Source organism: Periplaneta americana, chromosome 12 (assembly GCF_040183065.1).
Source record: "Periplaneta americana isolate PAMFEO1 chromosome 12, P.americana_PAMFEO1_priV1, whole genome shotgun sequence".
Classification (NCBI taxonomy): domain Eukaryota; kingdom Metazoa; phylum Arthropoda; class Insecta; order Blattodea; family Blattidae; genus Periplaneta; species Periplaneta americana.
In genome coordinates, this window is record NC_091128.1 from 35,046,964 (window position 1) to 35,060,506 (window position 13,543).

The following is a 13,543-nucleotide window of genomic DNA, read 5'->3' on the forward strand; positions in this document are numbered from 1 at the left end:
ACATTGTAAGAACCATGACGAAGTCAACAAGGACCACGACAAGGACAAATATCACGATATCATATTATAAGAAATACGACCCAAACACCACAATAATTATGATAAATACCACGACATGAATCATAATAAGAATTACAAGGACCAGAACCACGAAAAGGATTATTAGAAAAACCAGGGCAATGATAAGGACAAAGATCAGGACCACGATAATATGCTACGACAAGAAACACAACACCATGACAAGGATTATGATATATATCACGACATGGACCATGATAAGGATTACGACAAGGACCAGGACCACGAAAAGGACTATTAGGAAGACAACAAGGACAACGATAAGGATCACGATAAAGATATCAACGACCTTTATAAGAACCACGAAAAGGACAAAGATATGAACGACAAGGACCACAATAAGGATCACGACAAGAAGCACGATAAGGACTACGACACAGACCATGGTAAGGATCATGACATGAAACACGACAAGCTTCAAAATAAGAACCACAATAAGGACCTGAATATGGACCACAATAAGGATCACGTCAAGGACCACGAAAGGATTGTGATAAGAACCATGAAAGGACCATGAAAGAATCGCAGTAAGGACTACGTCAAAGATAACAAGGATCACGACAAGGAAAAGCAAAGACAAGGATCACGATAAGAATAACCATATGGACCACGAAAAGCACTCTGATAGGGATCACCATAAGGACCATGACAGTGATCACATGGAGGACTATGATAGAGATCACAAGGACCACGACTGTGATAAGAACTATGAGAATGACAAAGACAAGGACAACGATAAGGACAAAGACAAGGACAACGATACGGAAAAAGACAAAAACCACGATGAGGATCGTGATATGGCCCAAGACGAGCACCACGAGAATGATCATAAAAGGGACCACAACATTGGGCCACAATAAGGATCACAAGGGATAGGATTGCGGTAAGAACTATGAGATTGACAAAGACTACTATAGGACCACGACAATAACAAATACAGAGACCACAATAAAGATCCCAACATGGACCACGAGAATGATCACGATAGGGACCACGACATGGGCCGAGATAAGGATCATGACAAGAACCATGAGCGGGACAAGACCATAATAAGGACAATGACAAAGACAACAAATGCCTAATAAGGACCATGACAAAAGCAGCAAGGAAGACAATAAGGACTATTACAATGTCAACAAGAACCACGATAAAGACAACAAAGATCATGATAAGCGGCATATCAAAGACAACAAGGACCACGACAAAAACAATAAGGATCACGATAAGGACCATGACAAGTAAAACAAGGACCAATATAAGAAACGGAAAATGGACAAAGACAAGGGCCACGATAATAATTACGAACTGGACCACGATAACAACAGAGTTCACGATAAGTTCATGACAACCACGATAAGGATCAAGACCACTATAAGAACCACAACAAAGACAACAAATACCAAATAATGATCATGAGAAAGAAACAAGAACGATAAGGGCCATTGCAGTGACAAGGATCATGATAAGGACCACAGCAAAGATAACAAAGACCATGATAAGAAACATGACAGACAACAAGGAACATTATAAGATCTACGGCAACGATCACAATAAGGACCACGACATGGATCACGATAAGGATCACAAGTACCAAGACATGGAAACGTCGTGATACTTAGGCCTATCGTGTTTCTTGACGTTGAACCTTGTCGTAGTCCTTATCGTGCTCTTTGTCTTTGTCAGGGCCCTTATGTTGATCCTTGTCTTTGTCATGTTTCATACTAAAAATACAAGAAAAGATGTTTTTGATAAACATGCGAGAACAGTAACTATTTGCCTAGTTCCTTTTAAAATTTTAACAAAAATTTAATAAAACAAATACAAAAATTATCTTTATTGTGGTCCTTATCATGGTCCTTATTTTCTTTGTCAGGGTCGTTATCGTGGTCTGGTTCATTATCGTGATCCTCATCGTGGTTCATTTCGTGGTCCTTATCGTGATCTTTGTTGTGGTGCTTTTCACAGCTCATATTGTCATCCTTGTCGTCGACCTCATCTTTGTCCTTGTTGTTTTATCAACATTTCAAATAACAATGTTTTTTTTCCACCCCTTTGGCAAGTAACTTGTTTCACACAGTAGATAATGTCGTCCACAAAGCTGGGTCTTAAGATGCTGTATGGCAGCCTGACCGATCACAGATTTGCTCAGGATATTTATACCGAGTGCCATGTAACTAATTTTGAGGTGAGCTATACCATAGTAGAGGAGACAAGACGTGCCCTGTGACCTTATCATGTGTCGTGGCTATATCACCAATGGGTATAGAGGGAGAAGGTAGATGAACTTTCGTGTCAGTAGATTCGTATAATATTAACCATCATAAAACGAACTCTCTTTCTGATAGCTCATTCTTTCTCTTGTGACACAGTTAATATGCCACATCTCGCCTCCTCTTCTATATAGTACAAAACTTTGTACAATTGTAATCTTACAAAATTGTGACTTATTCCACATCTTAAAGTTTCAATGCTAATGTAAGATCTATAGAATACAGTAAATGAAATGAAAAAACTTGATTTAAAGCCTTCTCGAGTAGGGGAAGTCAGCACTCTCACATGCATATTTACCCCTTTGGAACATCTTCCTAAATGACACCCACTATGATATTCTTTGTCAGTATTTTGAAGGAAACGTGTCTGCAGTGAGACTAAAAAGCTAGATAAATGTCTGTCTCTCCATCTTGTCTCTGTGGCTGATACGGTTAATATTTAAATTTAATTTAGTTATTTAAAATCAATTTCTTAATGCTTGTTGTTAAAGCATTTAATGTACCATGATTGTTTGGCCAAACACCTGCATAGAATTGGAATATATCAGTCCCCTAACTGCCCATTGTGCAACTCAAACCAAGAAATGGATTCGGAACACCTCAAAATCTGTGCTTCAGTGGCTAGTCGTTATAATATCTTTGAAAAATATTGGAGTGCAAGAGGTCAAATGACTTTATTGTCAAACGCCTGGCATTGGAAAACAACAACAACAACATTTCTTAATGTAATTGTTAGGTTTTAATATATATGCATTTACATTGCATATATATAAATGGTGTAAATATATTCATTAGATTGACGTTTATAATATTATAATTTGTAATTTTGTACTGTCTGTGATCATCAACACTTAATCTCAGGACTCTGTAAAACTTTGTTTCAACGTTATTCAGACAAAAAAAAAATCTTTGATATAAACTAAGAATCAAACCCACTTCTTCTGCACAATATGCACAAGTCTTAGTGTCTGAGCTATTGAGACGACACAAAAACTTTTCTTTCTGTGTGGAGTGTCGATCTAGTCACGAAGGTTCAAATGTTGATTTAACTACACGATGTTGTAAATATTTATCTATTATTTACGTCATATTACCATATATTTTTTTTTTGCAGTTTTTGAAGTGAATTTCGGAATTTTGCTAGCGACAAACCAAATAGCCTGAATTTAAGTCACTCAGATATTCGTTATCTTGTGTATCAGTGCTCTGGTCTCCAATCATGCGCAGTGTTTTACATCTGAGACTTAAGAATATTCATCAACTCATTCCTTTTTTTTTTGTGGGGGGGGGGGAACTGTACCTGTTTATTCAAGTGAAAATAAATAGAAAACACAAGTGGTGAAGGTGACTCTTACAACCTGAATGCGATATCTGCACCTGGCGTGAAAGAAACTTGTCTAGTGATGTACTGCACATGCCCGTACATGGCGACATTGTAAAAATATAGCCGAGAATCAAACACTTCGCTGCACCTAACTAAGTGAACATCGAGTACACAGCTCTGTGTGGCCAGTCAAACTGTGATTAAAGGAGAGCTATAGTTTGCGAACGTAGCAAACATAGTACTCCATGTGATCTCAGCATAAAGACGTTCTCATTTTTTATGAATATGTTGTGAAGTTTCTAAAAGTAAATATTTTATTATAAAACGCAATAAAATGAACAAATTGTTTTGTAACTGACCATCACTGTTGGTATTCCTCCAGCAATTAGTATCTAAGTACCTGAAGAAATTTTGTGACTTTCGTGTTAATACACAAAGAAAAATTCTTGATTTTTTTTTTTTTTTGATCACGAAGCATATGGTAAACAATTTCCTTAGGTATCCTCACAAGTAAAATAAGAGGAATAAAATCCAGGGAATGTTGAAGGCCACAAAAGTCGAATTATTAATTATTTTGCCTCAAACATACTCAGAAAATCTTCCATTGAAAAGTCTGCAATATGTGATTTGTTATCATTTTGTATAAAGTAGGAATTCTAATCTTTATCTGGTTTTCGAAAAAAAAAAAAAAAAAAAAAAAAAAAAAAAAAAAAAAAAAAAAGGAAGAAAAGACGTTCTCAACATACTGCCGCGAATATTTTAGGCCCACTATTCTCTAATAGCACAGCACACGCCTGTTTGCTTCCCATTTTACCTACTGTACTTACTGGTAATAATCAGAAAACAGCCTTGCTAATTATACCGTTTTCACTGACTTAAAATAGTTGGAAATGAATCCATGATGGAAGCAAGAAATTTTCTGTGAAACCATTTTTTATTGTACGTTTGATATCCCATTTTTTAATGTGTATGAAATGCAGCAGATAAAGTGATGATTATGAAAGTTCTGTTTCATGTTTAAGAATATATATTTACATCAATGTTCTTCAACTTCTTTCAACACGTGGCACACTAAAGGTGTAATTAAAAATCCTGTAGCATACTCACATAAGCTAAACCAATGGTTCCCAACCAGGGGAAAGAATTTTGAGAGTTTTAGGGGGGAACATGTTGACTGAATGTTGACTTGTGCCACATTCGCTGAATGTTGACTCTTGTGGACTAACTTTTTTTTCCCACTCCTTTCACTTTTATTTTTCAAATTTTGCTACGACAACCTTTACTTCATTCATTTTCTCGCGGCACACTACTATGCTATGGCACACCAGTTGAAAATGACTGATGTACATAATAAGCTATCTTCAATTGCATGAAATGCAATTTTTATTTTCGGAAATTAACTAAGTGGCCACCATTTCTTTTCAGGCATTCCCAGCATCTAAGTCATACACTGCACATAGTACAGCACAGTATATCAATAGGAATCCTGGCATTATCTTCATGCATGGCTGCTTTAAGTCTCTCAATGTCCTGTAGTAAGATATACTCTGTTTTATAGTTATTTCCACAAGGAAATCGAAAATGTCAAATTGGAGGATCTGGCAGGCGAGAATATGTCACCTGTGTTGAATATATATCAATCAATGTACAGAAAACAGCTGAAGTGATGTATAAAAATTGTTCAAATTCATGTATAAATATATATACAAGAGGTCTGCATGGGCCGAAATTCTTAGATTTGCTTGGAGAATTACAGAATAAAAACAGTGAGCGTAGAAACAAAGTGACCTACTTATATATTTTGCTACTGTCAGCAGGCCAGCAGATCAATCAGAGGCCAGGAACAGATTATAACTCCTACCAGGAGCATGAGAAAGAGTAATCTCCCAGTCCTCACGGTAAAACAAATAATAATATATGCTCTGTGTCTATGACAGAGTAGAAACGAGACAAGTGTCATTACAAAATTCGAAGTCGAACTAAACAAGTACTTACGATACCAGTAGTCTATTGTTCTGGATGAGTGTCGGGTGAACATCAAATCGTGCATGCATTAAAATCTTCGTATATTTTTAATTAGCACGAAATTCGAGGAAAATATATATATATATATATATATATATATATATATATATATATTTGCGTTTCTTTAAGGCCTGAGCCCAGCCCAAACCTGACAAACATAAATGAATTTCAACCTGAGCCCGGTCCATGGACACATATATACATAGTGTTCTGCCAATTCACTGGAAACCCAACATTCTCCAATCTTCCCTCTTTTTGCCTTACTCTTTGTCTCCACATATGACCCGTATATCTGATCATCATCAGAAACAACATAAGATTCAGAAAACAGACAACAATAAAGAACACTATAGACATAGTCAACAAAACAAAACGAGAACACATATCACACAGTGCAACACTAGCATCTTTCGATATCACCAACTTATACACTAACATACCAATACAAGACACATTACAGATACTAAAACAAATGCTCATAGACAACAACACACCACAAGAATGCATCGAAGAAATCATCGAAATCACAGACATCATAACAAAGCAAAACTATTTCACACATAACAAATACTACACCCAAACAGAAGGATTACCAATGGGATCACCCATATCCAGCATACTAGCAGAGATATTTTACACAACATAGAACAAACATACATACTCAACAATTAACACAACAAATATGCAGACAACATAATATACTGGCACAGATACGTAGACGACATACTTATACTATAAAAAGGAAACAAAAGACAAATACACAAACTACACCAATACATAAACAAATTACACCCAAAACTTCAACACACACTAGAACTTGAAAACAACAACTCCATAAATTTCCTAGACATCACCATAACAAAAATTGACAACAAACACACCTTCAAAATATACAGAAAACCAACCACCACCACCACACACATACACAACACATCGCACCACCCATACAACACAAACATGCTGCTTTCAGGACAATGGTACACAGATTACTCAACATACCCATGAGCCAACAACACTACAATGAAGAAGTGAACACAATCAAATACATAGCACAAGAAAACGGTTACAATCCAAACATCATAAGAAAGACAAAACAAAAACTTAACAAACACAAAAACACGCAAAACACAACACATACACAAGAGCACAAGAAATACAGCACACTAACATAAGAATACAAAAGCACACTTAAAATCGCATCTTCATTCAGAAAGCAGAAATACAACATAGCATACAGAACAGAAAACACACTACAAAGACATCTCAACACACAAAAAACACAAACAAATAAATACGACCACACAGGTGTATACAAACTCACATGTAATAGTTGCGACAAGTTCTACATTGGACAGACAGGCAGATCATTCCAAACACGCTATAAAGAACACATTAAAGCAATAACCAGAGGACACAATACATCTACATACGCCGATCACATAACCAATGCTAACCATACATACAATAACATAAATGCAGACATGGAAATCCTACACATACAACCGAAGAACCAAAAACTCAACACACTAGAACAATACGAAATATACAAACACACAAAAACACATCCCGATCAAATTCTCAACACACAGATCAATTTCAGTACACACACACACTATTTGACTCCACTATTCAGCACCTTTCAACAATCAAACGCACCCACATAACAGGCAGAGAAGTTCGAGATGACGCCGAGATCTAGTAGGCTCTGAGGATGGTGTGATAAGCACCGAAACAACGAATAAGTCCGCTAGTTAATCAATTACTGATATCTTCTGTCTCAGACTCTTCTCCCATTCACCATTCCTTCCAGTGCATTCTTCAGTAGGTAGTGACTCAGCCAATTTGTGTTTCTGTTCCTGATCAGTTTTAGCATCATTCTCTCTCCACCCATTCTTTCTAACACAGCTTCATTTCTTATTCTGCCTGTCCATTTCACACGTTCCATCCTTCTGCATATCCATATTTCACATGTTTCTATTTGCTTCTCTTCACTTCGTTGCATTGTTCATGTTTCTACTCCATACAATGCCACATTCCACACAAGGCACTTCATTAGCACTTATTACTTACTGTTCTGTGTAGATTTATTCCTTACTTCCTTATCCAGGGGTCTGCAGATGATGTTCCTTTTTCTATTAAAAGTTTCCTTTGCCATTTGCCATTGCTATCCTCCTTTTCACTTCCTGGCAGCAGCTCATGTTACTGCTTATAGTACACCCCAAGTAATTGAAGCTGTCCACTTGCTCTACTGCCTCATTTAGTATCCGCACCTTTACCTTCTTTATTTTTCTTCCTATAACCATGGTCTTCGTCTTGTTTGCATTTATCTTCATCTCATACTGCTCACAACTGTCATTTAGCTAGAGCAGCATATCCCTTAGTATCATCTCCTCTGCTGCCAGATCATCAGCAAATCTTATACACTTTATTCTTCTTCCTCTCACTATCATCCCTCCCATGTTCTGAAAACAGTTCGCCACTAAATCCTCCAAGTACATGTTGTACAGAGTAGGTGATAAAGAGCATACTTCTCGTACTCCTCTCCCTATTTTACTTCCTTCAGACATTTCTTCTGCTATCCTGACTTTCACTCATTTCATGTATACAAAGAAATAATTATTAATATTAATCACTCTGTTTTCTGTAGATTAAGTCTTTTAGGGCAGGAAACTCATTTATTGTGCTCTCCTCATAGAAGGGTCGCTTCTTTTAAGAGTCCACAGTAATTCCTTCTGCAAGAAAATGTTGACTGATAATGATATCCTTGCTTGAGATGTTGATTTCTGAAGTAAGTCTTGAACCTTTTGTACGAGAAATTTCTTTTGACAGAAATACTAATAGATGGTATAGTCATAAGTAAGCACAATTTCTATGCTTCTTCGAAAATGTCTTTATTTTTTGGAGGTCCCAAAGAATTTAGTCTACGGCCACATTTCGAATGCTTCATTATTATACAACAAAACAGCTTCCTTCCTCAAACGATTAATATTGTCAAATATTTGTGGGTAACACTTCTGTAAATTTCGAAAAGAATTTGTTCAAAAAATCTTTGGAATAAAATAGAATAAAAACGAGTGCTGATGCTGATCATACCCAGTTGTTGGTCATCTTTAGCAAATGTTTCAAACATCAGTTCCATTGTCTATAAATAATAATTATGGGATAAATGTATAAAAACAACAAAACTTCGAAGCAAATACTGCCAATTACAAAAAATGTTGACAAAAAAAGTGAAATATTATCTTACCTCATAATGTATAAAACCGTTTGTTTTCATTATGTTAGAGGGTGACATTTTATAAAGCTTCAGAGTCCTTGGTACATATAAAGCATTCTTGGAAATTGTGGATGTGTTTTGAGTATGACTGTGCCTGTTTTCGCGCTCATACTTCTCAATTTCTTTCCTCCTCTGCTTTCTCTCAATTTTTACTTCCTCTACTTCGATTCATATTCACGAATTGTGCAAGAACAAATTAAAATTCCCTTCTGTGGGCAAAATAGCAATTATAATCGCACAGATTTAATTACTCACTGCAGTTTAAAGGACTTTACTTGTTCGATTTTTCGACCTCTCAATTAAAATGATGAAAAGTAAAGAGACAGACATAGTTTGCTAAAGGCACATGGTGATACTGTACCATATTACCAAACTGTTAATTGCATGATTAATTCAGCTTATCTCTGAACAGATACTTCCTATTAATTTGTGTCTAATTAGAAATATTCAGATGTAATTTCTAGGACTGTGTATACAGATTACCAAGTTTCACATACAAACGACACACAGATGCTTTCTTTAATCTCTATAATTTTGTGCTACCAATATTCTCTTAAGTTTTTAACTTATAAAAATCAAATTTTGTTGAAATTATTTATTTTTTTCAATTAAAAGTTTTGTCCTGCTTCTCATGGACATACGCAGCAGTTGAGCTCAATGAGTATAAAGTATTTTATGATAATAAAATTTACATTTTTTGGTATCTTATACTACAGTTGAATGGTAGGGCTATACTTTATTTTACGAAAATATGTTTATAAAATTTACATTGTTTTGTACCGAATTCTGTAGTTGAGAGTTAAGGCTCTGCTGTATTTTTTAAATACTATGTTTATACATGGATCACTCCAAAAGTAATGCACTTTTTAAAATCTATTTTTTATCCTGCACCTTTATTTATGGAGGTCATAGATACATCCTTCCCACTTGTATTCAGATTTATTTAAGTTGTTCCCGTGAGTGGCGCCAAGATAGCACTCCTTCAAGAAGGCTGCTGTACTTGACATTCATCAGAAGCAATGTGCTGTTATCGAGTTCCTGTGCTGTGAGAACGAGACAGTGGCAAATATTCACAAGAGGTTGAAAAAGGTGTATGGAAATGCAGCTGTTGATCACAATAGGATAGTCGGTGGGCAAGCAGATTATCTGGTGAAAGAGTGCATGCCAGTATACGGGATATTCCTTGCAGCAGCAGACTCTGCACTGCACGAAGTCCTGGCAATGTGCAGCACATTAACAATATGGTTGTGGCTGACAAACGCGTAACAGTGAAAAAATTGTTACTCCAAGTTGGAATAGGAAAAGCAAGTGTGTGCAGAATATTGAAACAGTTGGGGTTAAAAAAGGTTTGTGGATGTTGACAGAAGCCCACAAAGAAACTCGAAAAACATGTGCAGCGAACTTTTAGATCAGTGTGAGAATGGTGGAGATGACTTTCTTGCAAGAATTGTAACAGGAGATGAACCATTTTGAACCGGAGACAAATAGGGAGACAATGGAGTGGCATCATGCAAATTCATCAAAGAAAAGGAAATTCAAAACTGCGCCTGAGGCAGGAAAAGTTATGGCTACTGTATTTTTCGATTCAGAAGGACTCTTGCTTGTGGACATTATGCCACACAGAACCAACATTAATTCTGATGCTTATGTGACAACTCTCAAGAAACTTCAAACCAAACTGGACTGAGTCGTCTTTGACATCAGAAGAAGCAGGAGATTCTGCTATTGTACGACAATGCACAGCCACGTCAGTCATAAGACCACAGACCACATCAGAAAACTTGGATGGACAACACTGGAACATCCTCATTACATTCCTGATCTGGCACATGCGATGGAAAAGTGATATTTTGTTCCTGTGAAAATAGCAAAGCTGTAGGATAAAAATGTAATTTTTTTAATAAATATTGTGCATTACTTCTGGAGTGACCCTCGTGTATATATATATATATATATATATATATATGTATATATATATTTCTAAAATTCATATTTTTTCATATATTTTATTATGTTATGATGGCATGGGCTCCTAATATCATTCTTTGACTGACCATATTTCCATGTGAATTTAGTAGCAGCAATTAAATCCTAAGTTTTATACGACGATAATAATGTTGTACGAGGCGCATCCAGAAAGTAAGTTTCCCGATTTTTCCCCTTGAAAGTTAACGTAATTAGCCGTGTCAATTGCGCATGCTTAACAGATCTATGACGTATCAATCATATGCCAGCCGGACAGGTCCCGCCTGGTGCCAGTAGCATGGCAGCAGTGGTCCGAAATGGAAGCTCTTATTCCTTCTCCTGCCGCCTGCGAGGTTCGGTCGGTGATAAAGTTCTGTAATGGACAAAGTATTGCGCCATTTGAAATTCATCGGCAGCTCTGTCAGGTCTATGGGCCGAACATCATGAGTAAGCAGATGGTGCGTCACTGGTGTAGGCAGTTTTCCGAAGGTCGTCATAGTGTCCATGATGAAGAGCGCAGTGGGCGACCGTCCCTCATCAATGATGATTGTGTTGAGCTGGTGCGGCAGTGCATCATGGAGAACCGTCACTTTACGATTACGGAGCTGAGCAGCCATTTTCCGCAGATATCGCGATCCTTGTTGCATGAGATTGTCACTAAGCACCTGCTGTTCAAAAAAGTGTGTGCCAGGTGGTTGCCGAAAAAACCTGACTCCCGAACACAAAATGCAACGTTTAGGAGCAGCACTGACATTTCTGCAACGGTATCACGATGACGGCGACGAGTTCCTCGACAGGATCGTCACGGGCGATGAGACTTGGATTTCGCACTTCACCCCGGAAACCAAGCAGCAGTCAATGCATTGGCGGCATAATGCATCTCTGGTCAGGACGAAATTCAAACAGACGCTGTCGGTACGGAAAGTGATGTGCACGGTGTTCTGGGACAGGAAGGGCATTCTGCTCATTGACTTCCTTCCAAGAGGTGAAACAGTGAACGCTGACCGTTACTGTGAAACACTGCGAAAATTGCGACGTGCCATTCAAAACAAGAGGCGTGGAATGCTTACTGCAGGTGTTGTGCTCCTCTATGACAATGCTCGTCTACATACGGCTCGGCTCACAGCAGCTATTTTGACGGAATTTGGCTGGGAGTTGTTTGATCACCCACCCTACAGTCCTGATCTTGCTCCCAGCGATTTTCATGTTTTCTTGCACCTCAAGAAATTCCTGTCCTCCGGTGAGCATTTTGGCAACGACGAAGAGCTGAAGACGTCTGTCACATGCTGGTTCCATTCACAGGCGGCAGAGTTCTACGACAGAGGGATACAAAAGTTGATCCCACGATACGACAAGTGTCTCAAGTCTGATGGTGGCTATGTTGAAAAATAGCTGAAACATTACTGTACCTGTTGTCAATAAATGTTTTCCTGAAAATGTGTGTTCTATTTAAAAAAAAAATAGGGAAACTTACTTTCTGGATGCGCCTCGTATGTACAAACTTATCCGTACAAGGAAATAATATGTTAATATGAGGGCGTGAATTAGCTATCTAAGTCTTTTGATGACTTATTTTATCGAGTTTTTAAATTGAGCAATCAATGATAACCCATTGGAAAAATCTGTGAGATCAGGAGCACTCTTCAATGAAAGAATAGGATGAATTGTTCTCAATTTAAAATTTTCTCATAACAGTACCATCAATTTTACGAAGTCATCCATGAGGAACATGTAAAGGATTTCTTTTAATCCATGAGTCTCATGTACATGTTACTAAGATAAATTTTCTGTTAAATATTGAATATGGATAAAGTTTGTTTATTAGTTGAGGAAAATGTAATGTCTATATATATAGTTCATACAGTAAAAGGTCGACCTGGTTGGCGAGTTGGTGTAACGCTGGCCTTCTATGCCCAAGATTGCGGGTTCGATCCCGGGCCAGGTCGATGGCATTTAAATGTGCTTAAATGCGACAGGCTCATGTCAGTAGATTTACTGGCATGTAAAAGAACTCCTGCGGGACAAAATTCTGGCACATCCGGCGATGCTGATATAACCTCTGCAGTTACGAGCGTCGTTAAATAAAACATGTTTCATATTTACAGTAAAAGTGTAAGAGTTATGTTAGTTACATTATAATAAAACAATTTTTTTTTTTGTGTAGGAGATAGAATCATTACCTTATTTTTGTGAATGTATGATTTGTCTTCTAATGGATAGTTCTGTTCATTTTCAGGTGGAGCGACTGCAAAGACTATGGCAACAAATATGGTTACAGTGAGCAAACCACTAGGTGTGGGGGGAAAGAAAACCATAGTGATTAAAAAATCAATTCCAGGAATGACAGGTGGCGTGTTGGAAGCAGCCGGCATGAATGCAGGCATGCCTGGACCTGCAGGTGGATCACAGATAATAGTGGTTACCACAGCGTCTGGTCTAAGGACAGTTCAGGCTGTGAGCATGGCACAGTCTGCATTGGGTAAGTGTCTGATATTGAGAACATTCATATTCCAGATGATCTAGAAAAACATATGTAATAATAAAATAGCTTAAAACAAAGTCAAGAAAGCAAAGTGCTAACATCTAGCAAGAACATAAAACAAA

At 37.3% G+C, this 13,543-nt stretch overlaps 1 protein-coding gene and 1 long non-coding RNA gene across 6 annotated transcripts in view; one reads left to right on the top strand and one right to left on the bottom strand.

Moving 5' to 3' along the window:
* Positions 1–13,543, top strand: part of LOC138710229 (host cell factor 1-like) — a 150,324-nt gene that overhangs the window by 130,584 nt on the left and 6,197 nt on the right. For all 5 annotated transcript variants that reach the window (XR_011335185.1, XM_069840904.1, XM_069840903.1 and 2 more), the window contains one exon: positions 13,176–13,418. Coding sequence is in view for 4 of the 5 variants with exons in the window: in XM_069840904.1 (XP_069697005.1) it covers positions 13,176–13,418 (243 nt within the window). In the remaining variant the exon portion in view is untranslated. The remainder of the gene's footprint in view (positions 1–13,175; positions 13,419–13,543) is intronic.
* Positions 1–13,543, bottom strand: part of LOC138710235 (uncharacterized) — a 30,415-nt gene that overhangs the window by 13,819 nt on the left and 3,053 nt on the right. The window lies entirely within an intron of this gene.